At 46.3% G+C, this 27,681-nt stretch overlaps 1 protein-coding gene across 2 annotated transcripts in view; it reads right to left on the bottom strand.

Moving 5' to 3' along the window:
• The window catches only part of LOC138246665 (carcinoembryonic antigen-related cell adhesion molecule 16-like), a 207,751-nt gene extending 180,363 nt beyond the window's left edge, over positions 1 to 27,388 (bottom strand). For both annotated transcript variants that reach the window (XM_069201410.1, XM_069201411.1), the window contains exons 1-3: positions 27,205 to 27,388; positions 18,973 to 19,106; positions 5,446 to 5,796 (exon numbers count right to left, since the gene is read on the bottom strand). In XM_069201410.1, the coding sequence (XP_069057511.1) occupies positions 5,446 to 5,796; positions 18,973 to 19,042 (421 nt within the window). In that variant the 5' untranslated portion in view covers positions 19,043 to 19,106; positions 27,205 to 27,388. The remainder of the gene's footprint in view (positions 1 to 5,445; positions 5,797 to 18,972; positions 19,107 to 27,204) is intronic.
• Positions 27,389 to 27,681: the final 293 nt, after the last annotated feature.

The following is a 27,681-nucleotide window of genomic DNA, read 5'->3' as shown; positions in this document are numbered from 1 at the left end:
GGGGAGAATGCGAGAGAGGTGAGATAGAATGATAGGAATGAGGGGAAAAATGAGGAAAGGAGCACAGAAAGAGAAAAAGGCACAGAAACATCACCCTAAAATTAAAAAGGGAAAGAGGCAGAGAAGGAGGAATGCGCTCAAGCAAAAGGCACCAAAACACAGCACACTGAAAGAAAAGGAGGAGAAAGGAGAAAGAGGCAGAGGCAGCCCAGCAGAAGAGCAGAGCTCTCCCACCTGGCACCAGGGATGAGGCGCAGGTGTTGGCACCCATCCTAATGCCAACAAAAATTAGATCAGCAAAAATAGGGAGTTAAGGCAAAGCTTTGGGAGGAATACCATGCTGAGGATGTCAGGATCTTGTACTATCAGCTGAAGACTGCAGTCGGCTCTTATGATGCTGTGCCTGTTTTTTTTATTTCGAGAAAGAAACAAGGTATTGTTGTCCCTTATCCCTCCTCTTGTATATTCTGTCCCGTGAACCTCCACTGATAAAGAGTGCTCCTCATAACCAATACTTCATGTAAATTTGCTGCTTCTGCAGACACTGTTTTTTTCGAGGTTCCAAAGTTTAACTATATTGGGTAATATTTAGAGCTACTCCGAGATTTTGTGTTGTTCCCTCAATTTGTCAAAATGTAGGTGTATGCCATGTAAAGTACATTGTCATACTACAATCATCTCTGAATCCTTACAGAAATGTACGGCTGAGCCTGTACTTGGTATGTCAGTTCACCAAAATCCCAGGGTAGAAGAAGTGACATCACATCCTTTGACCTACAGGAAGTGACAGCAAGTGACCTTTGATTCTTAATCTTCCCAGGAAGTTGCCACGTGATCTTCACAATACAGGATTAAACTTTCGTAGTGTATGTGGTGACAGTATCATTGTAGAATCAGTCTACCCAGCACTGCCTCCCAAGCTGTGAGTGTGGTGGCCGTGGGATTGATTAGATATACATGTTCCAGGTGATCTTTTGTAGGTTTCCAAATAAGGCCCAACAGCAAAGGGCCTGCGACCCTCCTATCCATGTGGAGCCATAACTCGTTGTACTCTTAAAAGCTCCATTCTAAGATCGCCCTTAGCTGTGCCACCTGATAGGACATTTTGACGTCTGGTAGGGCCAAACTCACACAGCCATAGGTTTTGTAGGAGATTCAAGCCTTCCTCCCCCCTCCGCACAAATTTAAGAAATGCCCTTTTGTAGTCAGGTAACAAAGCTTCAGGGACAAGTACAGGTATGGCCTGGAAGTTACAATAGTTTGGGCAGAAGTGTCATTTTTATTGAGGTTATTCTATCTAATCAATCAATCAATCATAGTATTTATAAAGCGCGCTATGTACCCGTCAGGGTTTCGAGGCGCTGAGGGGGGGGGGGGGAGCGCTGCTGGTTTAGCGGTCGAAGAGCCAGGTCTTGAGGAGCCTTCTGAATGCGAGGTCCTGGGTCTGGCGAAGAGATGTGGGGAGAGAGTTCCAGGTCTTGGCGGCGAGGAAGGAGAAGGATCTGCTGCCGGATGTCTTGTGCTGGATTCGGGGTACGATGGCGAGGGCGAGGTTGGCGGATCGGAGTTGACGTGTTGGAGTGTAGAAGTTGAGTCTGGTGTTGAGGTAGGAGGGTCCGGTGTTGTGAAGTGCCTTGTGAGCGTGGGTCAGGAGTTTGAAGGTGATCCTCTTGTCTACCGGGAGCCAGTGGAGTTCCTTTAGGTGAGGGGAGATGTGACTTCGGCGGGGTATGTTGAGGATCAGTCGGGCGGAGGCATTTTGGATACGTTGGAGGCGTTTGATGTCTTTGGTTGGGATGCCTGTGAAGAGTGCGTTGCCGTAGTCAAGTCTGCTGCTGACGAGGGCCTGGGTCACCGTCTTTCTGGTTTCTGTTGGAATCCACTTGAAGATTCTGCGGAGCATTCGAAGGGTGTTGAAACAGGAGGAGGAGACGGCGCTGACCTGTTTGGACATGGTGAGGGCGGAGTCCAGGATGAAGCCGAGGTTTCTTGCGTGGCTGGCAGGGGTAGGTGGGGGTCCGAGGACGGAGGGCCACCATGAGTCGTTCCAGGCTGAGGGAGTGCGTCCGAGGATGAGGACTTCCGTCTTGTCGGAGTTGAGTTTCAGGCGACTGTTGTTCATCCAATCGGCGATGGATTTTAGTCCCTCGTGGAGGTTTGTTTTGGCGGTGAGCGGGTCTTTGGTCAGGGAGAGGACGAGCTGGGTATCGTCGGCGTAGGAGATGATGCTGAGATGATGTTGGCGGGCCAGTTGAGCGAGGGGGGCCATGTAGACGTTGAACAACGTGGGGCTGAGGGAGGATCCTTGGGGGACGCCGCAGATGAGGTTGGTGGCTTTGGAGCGGAAAGGGGAGAGACGGACTCTCTGCGTTCTGTCGGAGAGGAAGGATGAGATCCAGTGGAGGGCTTTATCTTGGATGCCGGCTTCCTGGAGGCGGGTCAGTAGGGTGCGGTGGCAGACGGTGTCAAAAGCGGCTGATAGGTCGAGGAGGATGAGGGCTGAGGTTTCGCCGTTGTCCATTTGATGTCTGATGTCATCTGTGGCGGCGAGGAGGGCGGTCTCAGTGCTGTGGTTTCGTCTGAATCCGGATTGTGAGGGGTCCAGGATGGAATTGTCTTCGAGGAAGTGGGTGAGCTGAGTGTTGACGATCTTCTCGATGACTTTCGCTGGAAAAGGGAGGAGAGAGATCGGACGGAAGTTTTTGAGGTCGTTGGGGTCAGCCTTGGGTTTTTTTTGAGGAGGGGTTGGATTTCTGCATGTTTCCAGCTGTCTGGGAAGGTGGCAGAAGTGAAGGAGAGGTTGATGATCTTGCGGAGTTCGGGGGCGATGGTGGCGTTGGCTGAGTTGAAAACATGATGGGGGCAGGGGTCCGTGGGGGAGCCTGAGTGGATGGTGTTCATGGTTGCTATGGTTTCTGCCTCGTCCACGTGGGTCCAGGCGGTGAGGCGGCAGTCGCGGGAGGAGACGTCGGGGGTGGGGTCTGGCGGTGGACCGGTGATGAAGCTGTCGTGGATGGTGGTGATTTTCTGGTGGAAGAAGGTGGAGATTGACAAAGATTGCCAACTATGAAGCTCCCCTTAAATAGAAGTCAACACCATAGGAAGGTTCACTATTTATAAATCTTGCACTTAAATATCCAATCGAGTTTGCACTCCAAAAAAAGTATCTATACTTCCTGTCAAATTCAGTATTTTGGACCTGGGCTGACAGATTTTAAAGCCAGAGACATCCTCAAACTCCACCTGAAGTTTGTGGAGACCAGGAAAATAGGTTGCCATCCACATAAGTGTAAGTATAATATCATACGCAAATAACGAGTATGGCAGATGGAAACATCTGTCCTTCAAACTCCAGATGAGGAGACCGCTGCGGTGCTGGCAGTCTCCCTACTGGTCCTATTAGAACATTCCAGTACTTCATTTGTAAATAAAAAGGGGCCGGTGCCCAAAGCCCTCCTCTTAAACATGCAGCCGCTGCAATTAAATGTGTGAACACGGAATACTGAGGCAGTGTAATCCTAAAGCCATCTCGGGCCTCTTCAATCCACATAAATCCACTCCCTACCCCTTCAGCTCACTCTTGCAGCTTTCTCCTTTTGTGACGCTTTTTCGTTTTCCTCTTCCTCCGTCTTTCCCATAGGTGTCTTTTGCTCGCAGCAAATGCTTGAGGCCGAAGAATAACACCCGGCTCTAAAGCACCGGAAACAACAAGCACAAATTAAGCAGTGCAACGTTCCCACTGGACTGACCGGCAGAAACCTAGGATTTCGCTGGTCAGCCCAGTGTAAAAAGGTGCAGCAGGATTGTTCCCGGCTCATAACTGAGCCAGAAGCAATGCTGCCGCACAGAGTGCACCAGCCAGCAAGAAGACAATGCGCATTTCAAGAGTGCCGGGCAGGGGGACCCTGGTTATTTTTTCGTTTTGTGTTTTTTCACTGTAGGTCATATTAGAATCTGCTATGGAGGAAGCTGCGTTTTCTTAATTTGCAAAGTTCTGTGCAGGAGATTTCAGGGTGGTCAGGCTTGTGCGGGTTCACGACAGACACTGTCATAAGTTGAGGAAGGCAGAGGTCCCAAGTGGGCTCGTGGTGGTGAAGTGAATTAACGCCCAGGCACGTGCTTGACCTATTAACCTATGTTATGAAGTCTGTGAGAATTGTTGGTTCTTTAATAAGGCTGTTTGTGCTACTCTGCACTGACTCGCGATCTGTTTATTGTACTTTAAAGGCTGCTGACTGATTACTCATGATTTGTGTTAGACCTGTGTGTGTGGGGGGGGGGGGGGGTTACGGTGAGTAGGTGGGGTGGGGCACATCCCGACCCCCCTCCCACCGTGCCCCAGGCTGAATTAGCCATTCCACCAGCCGAGGTTGCTCTCAGGGCGCAGACTCGGTGCTTCTTGCCCGGCAGGATAATACTCCCTCCCATTCCATGCCCGGGCGCAGCTGCTGCCCAGCGCCCACTCGTCTCTAGGCGCTGCTGCCAGTTGCAGTGGGTAGTTAGGGAGTACAGAAAGTGGATGGGTGACTGTGAAACTAACTAATGAGTTCTCGTGACCGGTGGTCGGACTAAGGGCGGTTAAAAGTGGGGCTAGGGCAGATAACAACAGTGCCGTCGTCACCAATGGGAGTCCAGTAATATGGAGACTGTTTCATGGATGTACAAACTGTGTGGCGTGACCTGGGTGAGGAGGGTGGTGACTCTAGCCAGTATTGCGACAGAACAGGGCATGGCCACAAGTGCGTCGTGTCTGACTACTCATCGAGCAAAACGGGGCACACCGGGAAATATTCATTCTTTCGTTCATTCATTGATCCATCCATTTATTCACTCATTCGTTCGTTCATTCATTCGTCCATCCATTCACTCATTCATCTATTTATTCATTCTCTCATTGATTCTTTCATGCATCATGTATCATTCCTTCATCCATAAGCCCTGCAGACCATGAAGTACTGAATAAGGTTAAATCTGGTGTTTCTGGAAACAGCTGCCAGATATGCAGGCACTCCAACCCACTCTTTGCCACTGACACCCAGATCTCCAACATGTGATGCACTTTGACAGGAAGTTTACACTTTCCCAAAATGTAGCGCTGCATTGGCCCTCGGGCCGCCTCACTCACCGCAGACTCGCAGCCGCCCGGTGGCTGTTGTTGGTTTCCCTGACTGTCTGTGACGCTCACAGTCTGCAGGAGTCCAGGAGCAGTTTCCAGTGAACGTGGAAACCTTTGTGTTCAGTTTTGGAGTATTGCCTGTGAATCGCACTGCATGTGTGGAAGTAAAGATACCGCTGCTCTGAAGCTGGAATTGGGATATAGTTTGGGTGCACAGGACGGACTGAGGACCCCACTCACCCGGGACTCGTCAGATAGGAATCTCCCCACTGCCTGTCCCTGCAGAGGGGGAAACAACACAAATGCCCCCGTGAGGGCCGGTGACTCACCGTAGACTCGCAGCTGCTGGGAGCCTGGTGTTGCTGCTCCACTATCTAGTGTCACAGACACTGTGTAGATCCCGGAGTCGCTCGTCCGCAGGTCTGTGATCCGCAGGGACCCGTCGGGGCGCCCGCTCTCCCGCCCCGTGTGCCGGGGGCCGTTGGTCTGGTTGGGATCAGACACGATGTAACTGAGGATCCTCTGTGACTCAGTCGCCGCGGTCCCTCTGTACCAGTAGAAGACCAGTATATCCGCAGTGACCGGGGCGGTGAGGGTGACCGTCTCTCCCACCGCAGCATCGACCACTCCCGCCCCGGGGCCCTGCCCCGCCGTCCGCTGGGGCCACACGCACAGCCAGGCTGGATGGGAGAAGAGAAGAGAGACACATAACACTGAGAGATGAGAGGACAGAACATGGAGATCTCAGCTTCTCAACAAAGTTTCACAGCACTTTAACACAGGGTCTACTTTACATGCCTTCCCATATTTTTGTGACAAGAGACTGCATCTGCCCAGTAGTATAGCTCCAAATACTGGGGCGCCCCTGCAGCATGTCGCGAGGGGCCCAGAAACACGTTTGTCGCAGATATTCACAGGACCCCGCACGTCTGCGGCTTTACTTTATGGCTCAGTAGCTGACCCAAGGTTTCTGCACATGCATGGTGACATCTACCGCCCTGCATCACTGACACCTCCCTTCCTTGAGGACTTGGGGTACAGCGGGGTCAGCAGTAGTAACAGGCTCTTACCACCCCTGCTTGTACACCCGCAGATGAGCACCATTGTCACTTTACATCAACCTGTCACACTGTGGATCATGTCCCCTCAGCTGTTACCAATGGATTAATGTCCCTTCATCCCAGGCCCAGGTGTTCTGTAGGGTTCTTTGGACATGGCAAGTCCTTCATCTTAACCTAAGGTTCCTGATTTTGGGATCATTGCACCTGCTTAGGGAGTGTCACTTCAGAGGTGTGGGCGATGTCATGCCTGGAGGACACTAGGACCCTGGTGAGGCCGGATGGAGCCGGTCCTCACTTCCTGTGTAGGGGTGGAGAAAGGGAGGGCGTAGGGGAAACCTGGGACACTTCCAGCAAGGAATAGTGAAGGGACAGCTCAGAAGTAGAGGTGACAATGGCTAATTATAACTCTAGTACACTGGTGGGTTATGTGTCTTTACTAGTGGCACAAGACAGGGCTGGCCAGTCACAAGGGAGTCTCAGCTTCCTCCTGTTTACCTTTGGTGCTCAGTAGAACAAGGAGCGTTGCTGGAATGGACCCCAGTGGCCTGCTGGGTGGTATTGTTTGGTTTCTTCCAGCGGGTAGCTGCATGCACCCCTGTTCAGTCCTTTTTTGGGGTAAAGGATAGTGTTTAGAAGGTGGGTCTGCCCTATACAGGACATCAGTGGAGGTTTCTGCGCTGTGGGGATTGACTTGTGTCTTTGAGTTTCGGAGAGAGGTGTGCTGCCATAAATCAGTTTTCAGTGATAGCATTGCTGACAATAAAATCACAGGAATTTACAGTGTGTCTGACGGCAGACATAACTTTGAGGACAGCACCACTTAGGGAGGATGGAGAACACAGACCATGAGAGTCTGAGATGAAAGGGGTGGTCAGTGGTGTTTCTTGTTGTATTCAGGTTAATGGTGGACACGGGGCAGGATTAAAGGATGAACAATAAGCTTATGAGGTCATGGGACCAAGCAGCAGATGCGCCCTCTACAACTATATGTCCTCATGCGGTCGTAATCCAAGAGGTGTTTGAGGCAAAGATGGGTCCAGACCACCTTTAGTGGTGTTTGAGAAGGTGTGTGCAGGTGTTGTGGGCTGTGCTCTAGTGAGGATGATTGGTTCTCCACACTGAGAGACAGTGCCTAAGATCATGGGACAGCACACACCAGAGATCCCTGGAGAGCCTTAAGTCTGGGCCCAGGGGTAATGGATGGAGAGTGCCGCACAGGGGCTGTCAAGGATTCAAGAACCTCACTGAAAGCCAGCAGGTTGGCCTTGCCTGTTTGTATCATGATTGTACCATGTTTTATAGAGGGTGCTAGTGCAGGAGTTTTAACAAGAATTATTAATGAAATATTCATGTATACTGAGAGAAGAAATTACATAGAAAATGTACTTAACGTGGAAAAATAATGCACGCATTTGAAATGTGCCCACGAGAAGTGGTTGCCAATGTACACAAAATGTTAAACTAATGCCATAATAAAATGAAATATTGAGCTTTGTTTTATAAATGTAGTAATACATCATATTTGGAGTTATATATTAAGTGTTAGCTTTATTAATTGAAAGCTTTAACTTAGCGGAGGTCTTGGCCTACTTGCCCGGTCTCATGTTAAACTGTATTTCTTAACATGTTTAAAGAATAGCTGACTGAAGAATTAAACTGTGAATTTCCATTGCCATGAAGTAATGTGCTTGTGACTGTAGACATTCTCATGAGAACTGCTTACTAAAAGATGCTGTTCCTATTGAATGCAACCGTGTAATTTGTAACATGTGTTAGACTGACTTTCTCAGTAGAAAACAATACAGACACTGACTAGAGTACGAAATGCAACAATATTGTTACCCAATGAGACGGATGATGAGGACATCACAAGCTGGACCAATCCTCGACATGTGAACTGTGAAATACTAAAAATCACTAATCGGATGTTTTAATATTATTGGACAAAAATGTTAACATGCAATCCTTCGACCAATAGGGTTTTGAGAGGTAGTTTAATGGACTTTGATAAAGCCGCTCTATGTGGAGGAGAAACTACCATTATCCAGAGATTCTTTTGCCCCATTCCTTGCTAGCCGGGAGGCCAGTACTTTTTTTTTCGTCTTGAAGAGAGACTTTGAATAACTTTAATGCTAAAGACTTTGCCCTTTCTGAACTTTTCCTGATATCTTGCTGACCGAGCTGATGTCCTGAGGATGAAGACTCTCTCTGCTTGCTGATCCATAATGAGGATAGGGAAATCAACAGAATGTCAACTGTATTGTCTATTTGCTTTTCTTTCTAGGTACCAACTGCTATATTTTGACAGAGTCACAGGTAGATGGTTTTCTAAATTTGTGTTGATTAAATTGTTTTGCATGAAGCCCAACATGCTGATGCTAATCTGATGTTAGTTGAGGAGTTCCCTGATGAAACCTGCTAATTGAATTAATGATTGAAGTCTATGTTTGTTGAGATGTATAGGATAAGCCTTTCACAGATCCTTTTGTTATTAATCTGCACCATAATATCAGAGTGTGTTGTAGCTCAAGCCTTGATTAGATTGTGTTTCTTTAGGCACTTCTGACAGCCAGTCTTGTTTCTGTATGTTTATCATTTGATTTTGAGATTAATTTACGTGACATTAGCATTGTTAATATAGGGATATAAATATTTAAACTTTTAATCAAAGGTGTGGTTATTCATGACTGAAAGGTCATGGTGTGTCAATTACTGACTCCTATTGATTACTAATGTTATTGATTATTGATGGGAAAAGTCTATTGATTATTGATTTGCGGTGACACTGGGCATTGTGATGGGAACATCTCAAACATTTTGGTCAAAAGAGTCATCGACCTTGTCGCGTCCCCTTGTAAGTTTACTTATCGAGGTCCAGACGCTCTATCAAGGGTGAAAGCCGTGAAAGAAGTCGCAGTTATATAATCAAGGTTCTGAACAGCTGGGCATTGTATAACCTCAAAGACTGCCTGACACTTACCACACACTCCTTTTCTCACTATCAGCTATCTTCATTCGTCATCTTGTGTTGTGACACTGACCAGTGTACACCTTTGTTTTCTTTGCAACCAGAATCGTCTTAAATTTTTGAATACTTTCGTCATAATCACGTAACCAGCCTATATTGACCCTGACTGGATCACTGGGTTGTATGCTAAATGGGGCTGGTACATTCCTCATACCTAAAAAAGCATGAATCCCTTGGAATGCAGTATTTTCCAAGCCATATCCCTGATAAATGTGGATGTAAAAATCTTGGCTAAGATCCTGCTGCACAGCTCTGCAGAGAGGTCTCATCCTTGGTACATGAAGCACAAGTGGGACTTGTACAAGGTTTCTCCTCTAGGAGCCATTTCAGAACATAGGCGCACCTCCAGGGGTCCACCTGAGGCTAACTGGCAGATAAGCCAGCCCTTTTACTCAATGCGGAGATATCTTTTAACATGTTTAATATTGTTACTTGTTCAGAAATCTGAAAATAGTGGGTTTGAGGCAGGATTTGATCGACAGGGTTAATTAGCCTCATAGAGACCAAACTACCTGAGTTCAACCTCATCATAGAAGTTTGTTATTAAAAGGGTGAAACTTTTGAGCTGCTCGTTGCCCTCCTCACATTTCCTTCTGTCCTTAAACCTCTTTTGGTGTCCGGGGTATCAAGAAAGTACACACACAGGCCCTCATTACGATCTCAGCGGGTTTCCCCGCCAAGATCGGCACTGACGGTCAACAGACGACCGCCAGCGTGCAGAACCCCCTGCCGGCCACATAATGAACAACCAGCTGGGCTGGCGGGCGGCAATGTGGCTGTGCGGCGTGTGCAGCAGCATCCGTCGTGCATTTCACTGCCCGTAAATTGGGCAGTGAAATGTGTGACGGGGCTGTGCATGGGGGCCCAATTCCATGGGCAGTGTAAACCGCCAGGGAAAGACTCGTGGAACCAGGCTCATTATCCGGCGGGCAGCACTGCTTGCAGCGCTGCCCTGTCGGATCTGAAACGCCGCCACCGCCAGCCTGCCTGGAGGCAGGAAACTGGTGGCATTTCATCTGTGGCGGTTCTACCACATTCATAAAATGGCGTTCTGGACTGTCATGTCATTGGCGGAAGTTACCGCCACCGCCGGCATGGCAGTCCAGACCGCCATGTTCGTAATGACCACCACAGTTTAGACTTCTTGTACACAGATTATATCTTGGTTTCACTCATCAACCTGAAGGTTTGCTTGCCTTGTGATGATGAGGATAGAGTTGTATTATCCATTTTCTAGGTATAAAACCAACTAGACATGTGTAAGTCCTTACCATGTCACATGCCATCACAAAATCCAGTCTGCTATTAAATTAAAGTTATATGCAAATTCAACTTTGAAATTAAAAGTACTTCCAAAGTCTTAAAGTACCATATTTTACATATAAGTGTGCCCTATGTGCCCTTAGGGCTGGGGCCATGTACCTATAAGCAGGGGCCTTATAAAAATAGGTTTATAAGTCCTTGTGAGTAAAAAAGCCAAATTCGTTTTCCCTCATTGTAGTGAATGGCCTCCATAGGCTAGAATGGGAAGATTTTATTTTATTTCGTAAAGTCCCCTTGAGTGTCAGATACCTCATGTTTGGTATCAAATTAATTGTTATAATAAATCCCACAACTTGCAATTGTTGGATTTAATATAACTTTTCAGGTAAAGAGTTTTAAACTCCATTTAAAAAGTTGCCAACTTCAACCCTGTAGTGCACTTCTCTGATTGGCCAGCCACTGGCAGCCTGGCCAGGCTGCCTTGATGAGGTATGAAGTGGCCTGGGCTGAACATAAAGGGGGGGATAATTTCCCTCAGCAGATGGAGAAGCAGGGAGGAGGGAGGGCTGCCAAACTGGTCTTCAAAGGCAGGGAAGGACATTTGGAGCAACCCAGCACCCCCCTCACATCCTATAAACCCAGACAATTAGGTGCCCCCTGATTAAATTAGGAGAGGGGCGTGTTTAGGATTTTAGGCCACACCAGTGGGTAGGCTCAGCCAGATGTAACCTCCAAAAATCAGTTTCAGCCATTATGGATTTTTGAGGAATGTTGCTCCCTGGGATTGATTTTTGTCACACTTCCCAGGAAGTGGTCATCATAGGGAGAAGGACCCTGTACCTGATGGGAGAACCAGGACCCCCCTGTTTTTCATCCAGGAGCAAGGATAAAACTGGCAGACCTACAACCACACCTCAGATCTACCAGATTCCAACAAGGAAGAACTACAGGAGAAAAAGGACTGCCCTGCTGGACCCCTGACCTGCACCTGGACACTGCACTCGGGAGGACTGCACCAGCTGCACACTTGGGCTTCACCACAAAAAGGACTTTGGCTAGCTTCAACTGGTTCTAGGAGGGACTCCGTGTTTGCTACAGGTGGAAAATTGCTAACCAGGGTCCCCTGCACCAACTCCTGAAGAAATTGACCAGCTGACCACTGTCCAGTGGACGTTTTGGAGTGTGCACCAGGTGCATTCTGGGAGTTGTAGTCCGCAATCTCAAGAAGCATCTCAGAGCTTCTGGAACCTTGGGGTGAGCTGCGGACCTCAAAAGACCCTTAAAAGAACATCTGTGAGAAGATCCAGAAGTTTGGAGAAGTTTGGAGAAGTTTTGGAAAAAATCTCCATAAAGGGACCGACCCACCACTAGCCAGCTTGCCTCAAGCACAGGTTCGTCCCGGTGAAGAAAATCTCTGAAAAAGTGACTGAATGTAGAAAGTTGACCGGGACCTCCCAGGCAGTGTATCCGAAGAGGGCTCCAGGGATGTCAGATCAAGATTCAGGTTTGCCCCGTCAAAGGATTTTCACCTCGAAAAAACGACTAAGTCAGAAGGTAAAAATCTCCACCAAGGGCTCCCGCAACACGTATCTGAGGAAGAGTTCCAAGAGCTTGGATTCAACTGGCAACTCGGTCTCATAGAAGAAAATCTTCAAGAAAACGACTAAGTCCGAAGGTAAACCTTTGACCAAGGCCTCCCACGGGCTGTAGGCGAGCAGAGCTCCATCGCGGTCAGCCTGAAACTTTGACTACGCTCCGGTCGAGGTGCGACCAGATTTTCTTTATTCATTTCTATGCGCTAAAAAGCATTAGAGCCAGATGTACGAAGCATTTTTGAAGCCGCAAAGGGGCCGATTCGCAGAACTGGCCCGTTTGCGACTTGAAAAATGCTTTTTGGGATGTACAATGTCCAAACTGCGATTCAGTAACTTGTTACCGAATCGCAGTTTGGGTTTTGCGATTCGGTATTAGGAAGGGGCTTATCAAGGGCGTTTCTTCCTAATACCGAATACAAATGGTATGTATGATTGTTTTAGGACCGCAAATGAGGTTGCAAAACAATCGCAGTTAGCACCAGTTTCAAACTGGTACTAACCCATTCGCAAACGGGAAGGGGTGGCCATGGGACCCCTTCCCCTTTATGAATGGCAGCAAAAATATTTTTTCAGAGCAGGCAGTGGTCCCACAGACCACTGTCTGCTCTGAACAAAATGAAAGCAAAACCCTTCATTTTTGTTTTTGAAATGCATCTCGTTTTCCTTTAAGGAAAACAGGCTGCATTTAAAAAAAAATACTGCTTTATTTAAAAGCAGTCACAGACATGGTGGTCTGCTGTCTCCAGCAGGCCACCATCCGTGTGAGTGTGGCCATTCCCAATGGGGTTGCAAATTGCGACCTACCTCATGAATATTCATGAGGTAGGTCATTTGCAACCCTATTGGGAATTGCAAACAGTGTAAAGTATACTGTTGTACATCAGTTTTGTGAGTCACAAATTGCGAGACGCAAAAACCGGATCTTTGTACAAGTGGCCCTAATTCTTTAAAAATTCATATCTCCAATTCCCCTTATCCAATTGTAATCGTTTTGGTGTTGTTTTAAAGATAAAAATATAATCTATTGTTATGAATTGGTGTTGGATTTTTATTGTGTTTTACTTATTTACTGTTTTTTAAATGCTTTATGCTTTGTCTGCTAAGATAAGCCTTGTTGCTCGTTGACAAGCTACCAAGGATTGAGCTAGGTCTAATTTATTGAGACCTAACTGGACCTAAGTGGAGGTTAGTGGCCCATTGCTAAGTGTAGGTATTTACCTGCCCTTACCAATAACCCGTTTTCCATCATACACGATGTGAAGTGTGCCCTTAAATACCTTTGAAACCTATCATTATGCTCAATAAGGGAGTGGATATTATAATGAATGAACATTTGAACCACTTAACTGCTAACATTCGAAAAAAATTGTGCTTTGGACTAATTTTTAATTTACTTTTATGAGGTAGAATTACAGTAGTTTGGCCGATGACTTTTGAAAGTGGTGCAGCGAAAACTTTGGGGTGAGTTTGACTTAGGGCCTGATTAAGATATTGGTGAAAGGAATACTCCATCACAAATGTGACTGATATCCTGTCTACCATATTACGAGCTCCGTAGGATAGAATGGGATTGTAACATGGTGGACGAGATGTTCGTGAGGGAGTATTCCCCTTCGCTGACTTCTAAATCAGGCCCTTAGTGAGCAAGTGAAGCAAGGCAGCCTGACTGTCATAGGAGTGGTTCGAAGGGTTCTCCCCTTAGAAAGTATTTATTATCAGAAGGGTCTACATGGTCTTTATTAAACAGTAAGGAGTACACTCTTAACAAATCCCATACAATTAAAAAAGGCTATTACACACATTAATTTTAACAGACTTGTAGAGTACAAGCATAGTTTGAGATATGAAAAACTTTCTGGCCGACGAACAATAGTGTAAAATCCTATCCTTATTAGGGGTGTGCGGGGTACTCTACTCCGCTGGAGGTGCTAAGAGAGTTTTTGGAGCTGAGTTGTCCAAAATACTTTCCAAGCCCTGCCAGTGGAGCGGACCTCACCCAGTGCACGCTGAAGCTCAGTATGGGCTGCACAGCCCAAGTGCAGACAGTCAGTGCTTGCGCTATGCAGCCCATAACTGGGCTGCAGCAAGCACCAAAGCAGAGGAGGTAGGCAGCCGTGCTGAGAGGAGAACTTGTTGGAGAGGAGGACCCCCGGGAAGACCCAGGTAAGTCCTCTTCTCTTTTTTTGTTGTTGTTTGTGCACACTTGTGCACAAACAAGGACTGAAACGGCAGCTTTCACTGCCTACGGCCCTGACCTGAATTCAAGCAAGGGCCGTAGGCAGTGAAAGCTCCCATTTCAGGCCACAGGACAGGCCGGTGCACAAGAGACCTCAAACAGCAGTTTTCACCGCCAAGGCTCTCTCCTGAATGCGCCCGATCTCAAAAACACTAAGCAGGGTCAGACCTGGCTGACCAGGCCTGACCCTGCTTAGCACTTCCAAGATCGGGCGCATTCAGGACTCCACAGGTCACAGGACTCTGCCTCCACAGAATTCCACAGAGTTAATTTTTTCAACTTTGTGGAATTCCGCTGGGTCACACTCCATGAACTCCACTCAGACCTAAGTCTTGTATGATATATAAACCTGGGCATATGTATAGGACATGCATAAGATCTCTAGCAGAGAATGTACGCAACAAATGTTTTTAACTTACATATATTCACACCATGGACACTACTGCATCAAGTATCACTAAAAAGATTCTGGAATGTGGCTTTTCATATTCAACTCTAATGATATGAACTTGTGGTATCAGTGAGCAAGAAAGCCACATGAGTTAAACATTTGATGCTGCATATGAGCTATACATTCAAAATGTGGAAAAGTGCATTTCAGTTAGATAATTGTAAGAAACTGGGTAACTGGTCTTAGTGGGGGGTGAAACCTATGTCAAGCAGTAAACATAATTCTTCACAGGGTGAAGTCACAAGCAAACCCAAAATTAACCTGTGCTCAAACCTCGGGTAGCTTGGCACAGAGCAGTCAGGATTAACTCAGAGACAATGTGTAAAGTATTTGTGCAGCACTTCAAACAGTGATAAAGTAAAAACACACTACAAAAGGAGCCCACAACAGCTATAGTAGTGTAATGTTAAATAAAACAATACCAAAAGGACAACAATCCAATCAGATATGCAATTTTAAAGATTTTAGTGAAAATAACACCAAAAGGAGTAAAACACCAACTGTGGATGTCTGGCCACACTGGAGCGAGTCAAAATCACAAGTTCAGGCTGGCCGTGGGACAGCTGCAGGGAGCTGGTTAAGATAGCTGAACAGAGTACCTTAAATCTTGGTTTGTGGAGCATTGTAAGGATCAGCATCGAAGGTGTGTTGCGCAGCTGAAGCGATGCACTGGCTCTGAGATGTGACGCGGCTGCAGTGCAATCAATCAATCAATCAGGGATTTGTAAAGTGCACTACGCACCCATGAGGGTCTCAAGGCGCTGAGGAGGGGAGGGGGGAGAAGATGGGGGGAGTTGCTGCTACTGCTCGAACGGCCAGGTCCTGAGAAGTTTCCTGAAGGTAAGGAGGTTCTTTGGTCTGATGCAGGAGGGTGGGAAGAGTGCTCCAGGTTTTGGCAGCGAGGTGTGGGAATGATCTACCGTTGGTTGTAGTTCTGCGGACGCATGGGACGGTTGCGAGGGCGAGGTCAGTGGAACGGAGATGCCGGGTCGGGGTGTAGAAGGAGAGTTGTCTGTTGAGGTATTCTGGTACCATGTTGTGCAGTGCTTTCTGAATGTGGGTGAGGAGTTTGAAGGTGATTCTCTTGTTGACTGGGAGCCAGTGCAGGTTTTTCAGGTGGTCTGTGATGTGCAAGTGGCAGGGGATGTCCAGGATGAGGCGTGCAGAGGCGTTCTGGATGCGTTGCAGCCACTTCTGGAGTTTGGCCATGGTTCCTAAGTAGAGGGCATTGCCTTAGTCCAGTTTGCTGCTTACGAGGGCTTGGGTGACTGTTCTTCTGGTTTCAGTGGGTATCCATTTGTAGATCTTTCGGAGCATGCAGAGGGTGTTGAAGCAGGAGGAGGAGATGGCGTTGACTTGCTGGGTCATGGATAGTGAGGGGTCCAAGAAGAATCTTAGGTTGCGTGCGTGGTCGGTAGGAGTCGGAGCGGTTCCAAGAATGGCAGGCCACCAGGAGTCATCCCATGAGGAGAGGGTGGAGCCGAAGATGAGGACTTCCGTCTTGTCGGAATTGAGTTTGAGGCAGCTGCACTTCATCCATTCTGTGATGGCCTTCATTCCTTCATGGAGGTAGGTCTTGGAGGAGTCCTTCGTGAGGGAGAGAATCAGCTGGGAATCGTCAGCGTATGAGATGATGTTGAGGTTGTGGGATTGGGGGATGCTAGTGAGCGGGGCTAGGTAGATGTTGAAGAGGGTCGGGCTGAGGGACGAACCCTGGGGTACGCCGCAGATGATTTCAGTGGCCTCCGAGCGGAATGGGGAGAGGCGGACTCTCTGGGTTCTGCCGGTGAGAATGGAGGTGACCCAGTCCAGGGCTCTGTCACAGATTTCAGAACTGCTGAGGCGTGAGTGTAGGATGTGGTGCCAGGCGGTGTCAAACACGATCGGGAGGTCCTGGAGGATGAGGGCTATGATTTTGCCGCTGTCCAGTATGGTTCTGATGTCGTCGGTGGCGGCGATGAGGGCAGTTTTGGTGCTGGGGTTGCTGCGGACTCCAGATAGAGAAGGGTCCAGGGTGCGGTTCTCCTCTAGGAAGCGGGTTCGTTGTTTGTTGACGGCCTTCTTGATGAGTTTTGCTGGGAAGGAGAGCAGGTTTTTTTTTTTTTTGAGGAGGTGCAAGGTTCTGCTGTGTTATCTAAGATTCTGTCGACCACAGCTTGCGATGCGAAGCCTGGAGATGAGGATGCATCACACAGGCTGTTATGCAGAGTTTAAGGTCATCACGTGGGTCAGTGCTGAGGATGCGTTGTGCGGCTGTGGTTCTGATGCAGCAAGGGGCTGTGATGCGATGCGGGTCTTTGCTGTGGTTCAGATCCATGCAGCCTTTAAAGTAGGGTAGAAGGTTCTAGAGGTTTCCCTTTGAAGTTCCCAGGAATCCTGCCTTCTCTGCCCTGGCTCCAGACAAACTACAGGAGGTATGCTGATGTAGGAGAGTAACCTCTTACTGGCATGGTTACCCCACTTTTCGCCTGCTATCACTGTGCTTAAACTGTTTTCACTGGGATCCTGCTAACCAGGACCCCAGTGATTGTGCTCTCCCCCTCTAAATTTGGTTACCTAGGACTTTTGTACACTCCACAATTGGCATACTGGTGCCCCTTATAAGTCCCTAGTATATGGTATTTAGGTACCCAGGGCATTCGAACACCAGTGGAGCCCATGCAAAATGTGTCTGCAGGCCTGCCACTGCAGCCTGCGTGAAAAGGTGCATGCACCCTTTCACTACAGGTCACTGTAAGTCACCGTAATAGTAGGCCCTCCTAGCCCAGAGGGCAGGGTGCAGGTCTCTGTGTGTGAGGGCACTCCTGCATGAGCAGAGGTGCCCCTATGAACTCCAGCTCCATCACACTGGACTTCATAAGTCCAGGGAAGTAATTTTACCTGTGTACTGGACACACTACCTGTGTCCAGCTACATAATGGTAACTCCAAACCAGGGTATGTTTGGTACTTATCTCTGCTCTCCTGGTCACTGGGGGTCACTCAGGTACTTACCTCTTGGGGTTCCTAGTTTTTCCAGCTTCCCTCTAATGACTCCATATCCTTGGGTGGGGGACTTCAGTTCACATTCCACTATTTTAGATTATGGTTTAGCCCTTCCCTAGGGCCCTCACTAGTTTTTTCACTTTCTTGTGCCATTTCCTAATTATTACTCTGTATATATATATATATATATCTACACAAAACCTTCTTGCCTTCTTGCCATAAAGAAGAATCCAGAGACTCCATGGCAAAATGAGAAAATGAAAATCTGAGATACCTACTATATTTCAAAATGGCCACCACTTTAGCCCTTCATTGAGCACTGGTAAAGATATTTGTGTCATTTGTGTTTGTTGTGTCTATATGGATGTGCGTTTGGAATTTTCACTTTTTACCATGAACAAGGCTGCGGCTGAAACGTGTTGGTGTAGATGCCTGTAATTCCTTTTATTTTGTATTGAACAGCATTTTCTCATTGGCATGGAGTCCAGATTCTTCTTTACAGCAAGAACGTTTTGTGTAGATGGATAAGGGTTACCGGAACCCAGACCGCACCGCCCAGTTACAGCCTCTGTACTCCGGACATTTTTGTTGTGTGTATATATATATATATATATATATATATATATATATATATATATATGGTGTACTTACCTCCATTTGGGGGAACTCCTATAAGTAATGCAGTGTTGTGTTACTATAATAAAGTATTTTTATTTTTGGAACACTGTGTGGTTCTTTCATGTTTGATAGTGCTGTGTGACTACAGTGGTATTGCACAAGCTTCACACGTCTCCTAGATAAGCCTTGGCTGCTCATCCACAGCTACCCCTAGAGAGCCCTGGCTTTCTAGACACTGTTTACATTCACTAAAAGGGGTTGCCTGGACCTGGTATAAGGTGCCAACACCGTAGATGTCCACCACACACCGGGCCAGCTTCCTACACGGACTTTGCTATTTCTGTCCCTGAGGCCAGGCCTTGAGGGGGGACTTGAGGGCCGGTTCGTCTGAGACCAGTACGCACTGCCTCACAGGACCTCGAGGGGGCTCCCTATATGTGTACCTTACAAGTATGAGAAGGTGTGCAGTTCGAGAGGAAAGACTCTCCATCTGGCACAGACCTGCACTGTCGTTAAGTGCACTGTCAACTGAGAGGTCTCTGCCTTTGCGCCTGCCCATTAGTCATTCATTGTTGTCCTTCTCTCCTATGCTTAACATTAGTCTCATCATAATTCCATACCTGTGACCACAAACCACAGAAGTCTATGCGTGCCTCGGTGACGTCCACAACTGATGAGCATAAACTTCATGCTGGATCCTGTGAAAAGGCCAATGAAGGCTCTCACTGTGTCTGGATCTCCCAGGAGCAGGTATCTGTCCATAGAAGAAAACATGTATGTTACATGTATGGAGCAATATGGAGAAAGCCCCTTGATAGAAAAAACAATATTCCAACCTCTATCTTCAGCATGGAGGGTCACCTTTCTTCACAGAGGACAAGAAGCAGAAGTGATTTGCAATATTAAGAAATAACATTGGTCTCTGGGTTCACATTTACAAAGGCGAGGTATTAAACAGGACACTCCTTTGGTGTCCTGCAGACCTGATTACAACTGTGGAGCTGGTACCATTCTGAATAAAAACCCATCTTTCTACCTACAACTGGATTCCAAGATAGGTGGCATTTGCCTGCGTGCTACTTGCATTTCTACTGTTTAGCTATATGCTAATGTCACATTTGTTAATGCACAAATTATATATCACAAGCTGACTGCCCACACGTTTGCAGGAGGTTAAACCTGACATGGTAACCTTGCTGACAAACAGCATAAAATTCTGATTTCTTTAACCTAAAATGAATTCCGGGATGTGAAACCTTTATTTGTCAGTAGTCTGATAGTAAGGTCAAGCCCCATTGGCTCTGCATATAGAAGACGCCATGTTGGCCACCCTGGTGAGACTTTTTGAGCAGGAACCCTCCCAGAGCTGCACAAAGAATAGATGTGGGAGCATGAGAAACATATATTTGTATTGTCTCTTTTCAAAACATAACACTTCTGTTCTGGCAGCTTCTGCTGCAGGAGATATCTCACACCTTGTAAAATGTAATGTCAAATTTTAAGAGCAAAGGTTATCAAAACTAGTTTTGCAGGGTATACATAGGAATCCTGGGGTGAAAAGACCAATAATAATGTTATGATATTATCATATTATATAAGCTCTGCCAGTAAACACCTAAACAAGGAAGTGCTTCCAGCAGTCACACAGATAAAGGAATATGTTTCTAATGAAACATAGAAAGTCTTTAAAAGAGTAGTCACATCTAGAGGTTTAGCAGGCCCTTGGAGAGGCCCAGACACTTTGGAATATTATTTTTATTCACCAGCTACAAAACCCATGAATGTTTGCATAGTTCTGAATAAACGCCTTAACCAATCTCTGCTTAATGCATCAATAGCTTCAATTTCATTTTCTAACTATCCACCCATTTTGACTGATTTAGATATGATTTTTGATAAAACCTGATTCAACCATTGGGGTTTGTATAACTTTTTATTGAGAGGCAAAACGTATTGATCAATTGCAGTCAGTTACAATTTTTTTTTAAATTAACGATCTAATTATTCTGAATTTAATTTTCTTCGGGATTCATTTGAAACAATGGCATGAAGATTTATTATTAATTATGTGGCTGTTAAAAAACAAGAAATACATCTTCTAATGTAATACAACTTATCAATTAAAACATGACTATTTCTCTTCACATCATAAAGACACTGGTAACCATCTTACCCAGGCTAAATTGCAATATAATTGTTCATTATGAATGCAAGCTCTATTCCTTGGACAAAGGCCAAGGCGCTAGATCGCAGGCACCAGAGACAGGTGTGGGCCAGTTTGGACCTGTCAGGTTGCGTGGGCAATGGTGGGTACATTTTGAATTTCATGGTCTGCCACAGCCAGCAACCATTGGCAGCCACATGACTGACAGGGTTGCCTGGGTGGTCGTCAGCGGTGGCAGGAAGGTTAAATAATGGGGAAGGTTACCTGATCACACATAGCTGCCTGGTTGCCCTGTCGACTGCCAAGATGCTGCTTGCCCTTTTCAGCACCAGAGTTCTTCAGTTCCCCATCCTCCCATGCCTGTATTGGGTGGGTGTCTTTGATAATCTTTGGTGGTGGGTAGGAGCAGGGTAGGAGTCACGTTTGGCCACAAAACAGGTAGACAGGCGAATTCAAGATGGAATATGATTTTAAACCTTAATCTCTAGCTGGGGCAGGGGTAACACAGTCTCTACTGGAAGGATGGGGATGCCTGCCACAGTAATTATCCATAGCTGGCCAGGGTTCTCCATTACACAGCCCTGGAGATACTGGGGGATGGTGGCTGAGCCATGGGATAAAGGTATGGCCTGGTTGCCAAGGACCATCTCCTAGTGGGTGCCAGGGGGAATCCCTGTATTGGGTAGCTCTGGCATGCTTGTTTGGGGGACCAGCTGTTATGCTGGCCCTAGCTCCCTCTGTCCTAAGGGGCAGGTGAGATCGCTTTGTAGAGGTCAACTTATTGAGGGACTAGTCATTTGAATCAGTCGGTGCCACAAGGGCCTGAGGGGTAGTCAATATATTCATACATTCATCAGAGAGGCAAACTCTACCCTTTTGATACTAAATGAAAAATAATATGATGCTTATTGCAAAGCAGGGAAATTATTTGCTAATTATCTTAAAGTTGAAAAGCAACAGTTTAATACTGAAACTATTATGGATTCCTGTGGAAAACATGTATACGAATTCTGACATTTTGAATTGCTTTAAAGAATTTTAAACTACATTTTACGCTCCAGAACATGGATTTAGCAGGGGTGATTCAAATAACTTTTTTCAGTACAATACCTAAAAATGTAAATGACTTACCAAATCTGCCTGTATTAGAGATGGATATTACAATTGAAGAGATGCTATATTTGTACTCCCTAAATATATATCTCCAGAACTATATAGATTATCGCTTGAAATTCAAAATCTTTACATATTCTTGTACCAAAATGTATGTTAGTTTTTTAATATTTGTCCCCAAAAGGTGTGCAAAAGGGTATTTTCCCTGAAGTCTTGTTATGCCTTATACCCAAAAATACATTTTAGTTTGTGTATTAATAATAACATTCCAGATTTATTTAGATTACAAAAGACCGGGTTTGTTAAAGAAATATATTTTTCAGATAACTCAAAAGCCATGCTAAATATTATTCACGGAGCTTCTCCAGTGGTTAATCCCATTGCAGCACCATCTTTTGATGCAGAGAAAGCTTTTGACCTTGTTAATTAGAACTTTATGTTTGAGGCTTTGCAACAACATGGAGGTGGTTCAGTATAATAACATTCTTTATTCTGGTCCTGAAACCCCACTTGTGGAACTCCAGAGGGATTACCTTTGTCTCCTTTGCTTTTTTAATTATCTTTATAACCCTTTCTTAAAACAATATGTAGTTCCCCATTGTCTTTGAATGTAAAAACAAAGAAAGTAGAATAAAGTTTACTGCATATGCCAATGATATACTATTGGCTAATCCATCTTCTGCTATCCCTGTTTTTTTTTAGATTTTGTCCCCTTAGTCTGCTATATCTAGTTACAAATAAAACACTGAAAAATCTGAGATAACGCAGTTTACTAAATGTTATTGAGAAATGTGTAAAGATGCTGGTTTTGGAAGGAGTGTAACTCAAATGAAATGCCTAGGTATTCTTCATTGTGACACAATTACAGAAAACATCTTGCTAAATGTTACTGTAGTTAAAAACAAATTAAGTAATTCAACCAAAAAATGGTCACTACTTTTTTTGTGTCTTGGTGGAGCTGATTCAGAAAAATTAAAATGATGAAACTGCCCATTGTCAATGTCACACTTCCCAAGCTTCCTATTAAACGTCCTGTAAATTGTTTTGATCAATTGACTCTCTTCTATCTAATTTTCTATGGAACAAGAAAAATCATGTATATTTCTGCAAAATCTTAAACTGGCAAAAAATAAAGGATTTTTCAAATTTCCAGATCCCTAGTTTTTATGAAATGTCCCTCTGCCTTTCCATTTAAACAGGCCTGGACATCATTGTCTAAGATTCCTCTCCAACCCAGAGTATATACAAGCATTAGAGCTATCCTTAATCCATCTTTTTACTGTCAAAGGTGACATATACATGTCACAAAAACACAACTCTTACCCTGTTATTAGTTACTCAAGCCTAGTGATTAAACCCCTTCCTAAATAATGCAGCTTATAAAGCATGTAGCTACCTCAGATGAAGTGTCCCAGTGGTAGGTGCAAGTACCCGCAAGCTAAACAATGCATCAGTTATCTCAGAGTCAGCCAGAACTAAAAAAAACATATTTTGAATTTTGCTGAAAAGAAGTTTCTGCTGAAGCCTGACAAACTGCAGAGGGAAGAGCTTTCTAAAGTTTAGCTGCTAAATAACTGAAAGATTTGCCACCAATGCAAGCTTTCTTCACTTTGGGAACACTAGCCAACGTGGCACCTGCCATGCTTTACAGCAGTAGCATAGGGCTTAAGAAGAGGATCTTTGCTTCAGGGGAAACCAAGGGAACTTCTCTAGCACAGCCCCAATAGATGTACACTTTGGCAGGTTGAATAGCAGACGTGCAGCTGAGTTCTGCACTTGTTGTAGTCTCTTTATCCAAAACTGTGTCATTTTGAGATACAGAACATATTAGTAGTCAAGCCTGGACATAAGCAGGGCATGAACTACTGTTCTCTTTGCTGACTCTGGCAAGAAACAAAAGATTTTCTTACGAGTCTTGAGCACTCCAAAACATTTTCCTGTAAGGCGGTTATTTGATTGTCTAAAGAAAGCTTTTCATCAAACCAAATGCTCAGATTCTTGACCTTAAGCTTAGGCATGGGTAATGGACCCAGAACATTGGGCCATCAGGCAGAGAACCAGATGTCAGAACCTCGATCTTCACAGCATTTAGATTGAGACACTTCCATCCACCTAGTAACCTCTGCAAGGGACAAATATAGAGAGGAGGCCATATGGAAGTAGGTCTGTGACACAGTGACGATGAGCGGAGTGTCATCTGTATATGTGATGATGGTAAACTCAAAGCATTCGATGACCTCAGCCAAAGGGCGCACATACACATTAAAAAGGGCTGGGCTTTTGAGACACCTGAAAGGTGGACTCCTGCAGCTGCAACTCAGAGCTTTATGGCCCACACCACAGCGCCAGAGTCTTTCAATCAGGGTGTTCTGGGACACTGTGCCGAATGCAGCACTGAGATCCTACAGTAACAGAGCAGTAACAGTGCTGCAGAATCACCAGCATCAAAATGTAAATTAATTGACTCTATTGTATGCAGCAGGGCTGACTAAAACCTGACTGAGGCCTATGAAGCAAATCGTGGGCCTCAATAAAGCTCGAACGCTGTCTATTAACATGCTTCTCTGAGACCATAGAGAAGAGTAGAGGCAGCAAAACCGGACAATAGTTTTCAGGCTTGGTGGGACCCAGCAGAGGGTTTTTGAGGAGTGGGACCACAGCAGCATGCTTCCATTTCAAGGAACCTGGCCTGAGGCTAGGGAGCTGTTAAGCAGCTCACTGAGGACTGGAAGGACCACCTCCCTGCCTTGCTCCAAAACAGACGGGGGAGCTGGAGCAAGCTGGGAGCCGGAGTTCACCGACGCAAAGGGCAAGGTCAGCTCCTCCGATTCGATGGACTTAAAGTTCAGCAGCCTAAAGCTGTTTTCAGAAGAGTCGAAATAAGAACGTAAACAAGGAGCATCTTTAGCCGTTCAAGGAAAGGAGGCATAGATATTTGCCACCTTTTCAGAAAAAGAAATGAGCTTAGGCATTACAGCCCTCTTCTGATAGAAACGTAGAAGCTTAGATTAGACATAGCGAATAACATGAATAAACAAGGATAAACATTTTGTGGGAGGAGTTCTGGGCCAACTGAATGTCATTAGTATAAAAATCACAACGTAATTTCTAGATACGATAGTGGTAACTTTAAGAGCCACCATATAGTCTCTTTTACAGGCTGGATCATAAGCAGGGCCACTGGAATTATGCAATTGTGTGGCAGCAGAGATGTTCCCATAATGATTATTATACATTTGCTGCAATTCCCACATAGTCCACCATCTGCCGCATTATCTACAGATTTTACCCCAAAAATGTTGTTTCTAGTTCAAACGATTCAAAAGTTACTAAAAATGCAGTGACACGTGTTGCTGCCCAATGGAAGGCCCTTTAACAAAGCTGGACTGGTCAACTTTCTGATGCCTATTGCTAACAGGTATTAATGAGGTGCGGCCACTATCCAGACAGTGTTTCCAAATTAAAATATGCTGAAATAGTGAAGTAATAGTATTACAAAATGTGCTGCATTAAGCTGCATAATTGGCCTTTTCATGCTGCACAATTTACTCAACCCTGCTGCATAATTTGACCCTCTCCTGACGCATAATTCCAGTGGCTCTTCTTTTTTAGTGCTAACAGTTTAACAGCTAACATCTTTAAACCAGTCAACCAAAACCAAATAGGGGAGAAAGGAGCAATTAGAAGGCTAGAAAACTCATTGGTTGACTGGTGCAAACCTAAAAAACAAACTTGACATGACACACTATCTGTGTGCCTGTCCACCATACACTGCATTTACTATGGATAAGACACCCCTCTGCCAGGCCTTACAGCCCTAAGGCAGGATGCACAAAGTCATATGTGAGGGCATAGCAATATGCCCCCACTGTGTCCTTGCCAAATCAAAAATAGTACCAGCATTGGATTTCTCCCTAAAAGTACCCATGGGGCACCTTAGAGGTGCCCCCTGCAAAGGCTTACTACTCTGCCATGCTTGCTGAATGAGTGGATGTACCACTCTGCAACACACATGCATCGAACCTTGAACGTAAGGTTTGAGCTCACTGGAAACCAGTGAAGAGGTTGAAAGATGGCTTGCAATGTTCTTGTTTGCTGAGGTTGAGGAAATGTTTTGCTGCACAAATGTCCTCGGAGTTTGCGGGTAAATTTCTTTTGCAGGCCAGTGTGGATGTTCTTGAAGTAATAAAATTACTCCAAGTCAGAACTCTGGTTATTTCCTCCCAGCATGAATCCATTCCAGTGTCTGGTGTTCCTGGACTCACAGGTCTGAGTGCTAATGCTCCTGTCACTGCGTTCCCTGGTGTGTTAGATAGTTCTTATAATAATAATGAACATATTTATTGATAATTAACACCATGCTGCATGCTCCATGCAATCAGCAATCTACACTTAAAATGCAATTAGCAAACCATTCCATTATAGTGTTGCATTAACACACTATTGCAATATCACAGTTCTTATAAAGTGCGATTTTCTGTTTGTTTAATCTCAGTGGCATTGTGTACAGTTCAATGTCAGTTAAAATTTGAATATGCAAAAGTTTTAAAAAGATATTGATAATTGTTGTAGACCTACTAATGAGCATGCCCAGCTGAAGGCAAAGCACAGAGAAGCCGGTCTCCTGTCCCTCCTCCCAGTGAAGGTGTCTCTGTCACTCACCGGTCTCCTAGCCCCTCCTCCCAGGTGAAGGTGTCTCTGTCACTCACCGGTCTCCTGTCCCTCCTCCCAGTGAAGGTGTCTCTGTCAGTCACCGGTCTCCTGTCCATCCTCCCAGGTGAAGGTGTCTCTGTCACACATAGGTCTCCTGTCCCTCCTCCTCCTCCCAGTGAAGGTGTCTCTGTCACTCACCAGTCTCCTGTCCCTCCTCCTCCTACCAGTGAAGGTATCTCTGTCACTCAGGGGTCTCCTGTCCCCTCCTCCCAGGTGAAGGTGTCTCTGTCACAAATCGGTCTCCTATCCCTCCTCCTCCTCCCAGTGAAGGTGTTTCTGTCACTCTCCGGTCTCGTGTCTCCTCCTCCCAGTGAAGGTGTCTCTGTCACTCACCGGTCTCATATCCCCTCTTCCCAGTGAAGATGTCTCTGTCACTCACCAATCTCCTAGCCCCTCCTACCAGGTGAAGGTGTCTCTGTCACTCACCGGTCTCCTGTCCCCTCCTCCCAGTGAAGGTGTCTCTGTCACTCACCAGTCTCCTATCCCTCCTCCTCCTCCGAGTGAAGGTGTCTCTGTCACACATCGGTCTCCTATCCCTCCTCCTCCTCCCAGTAAAGGTGTCTCTGTCACTCACCGGTCTCCTGTCCCTCCTCCCAGGTGAAGGTGTCTCTGTCACTCATCGGTCTCCTATCCCTCCTCCTCCTCCTCCCAGTGAAGGTGTCTCTGTCACTCACCGGTCTCCTCTCCCTCCTCCCAGGTGAAGGTGTCTCTGTTACTCACCGGTCTCCTCTCCCTCCTCCTCCTCCCAGTGAAGAAGTCTCTGTCACTCAGCGGTCTCCTGTCCTCTCCTCCCAGGTGAGGATGTCTCTGTCACTCACCTGTCTCGTCTCTCCTCCCAGGTGAGGATGTCTCAGTCACTCACCTGTCTCCGTCTCTCCTCCCAGGTGAGGATGTCTCAGTCACTTAGCAGTCTCCTGCCCCTCCTCACCGCTGGGGATGTCTGGCATGGGGGAGGCGGTGGTGTTTGAAGCCCCCCAGGCTCCACGTCCCGTGCTCAGGGCTGTCGCACACTCGTCTCACAGACACTCACTTCCTCCTCACCTGAGACTTTGCTCAGCCGGAGAGAGCTCCCTGATAGTCACACACACACCCAGGCCGGACCCTGTCCGTCACCGGTAACCAGGGGAACCACAGAAGTACCTCAGTAACAGGAAGTATTAATGACCCAGTCATCTCTGGTGCAGTGATGGGCGCCCCTCAGGCCAAAGCAGCCACGCATCCTCGGCGGACCTGGCCCAGCCCCTCCGGCAGATAACGAGTTAACAATAATGCGTGTGGCCCCTGGTGGAGTCCAAAGTCTCAGAAAGAGAAAAGGCCCCCAGGAAAGGATCTCTTCTTG

Source organism: Pleurodeles waltl, chromosome 7 (genome assembly GCF_031143425.1).
Source record: "Pleurodeles waltl isolate 20211129_DDA chromosome 7, aPleWal1.hap1.20221129, whole genome shotgun sequence".
In the NCBI taxonomy this organism is placed as follows: domain Eukaryota; kingdom Metazoa; phylum Chordata; class Amphibia; order Caudata; family Salamandridae; genus Pleurodeles; species Pleurodeles waltl.
Note: the sequence above shows the minus strand (reverse complement) of the source record. Positions and strands in the feature narration are given on the sequence as shown.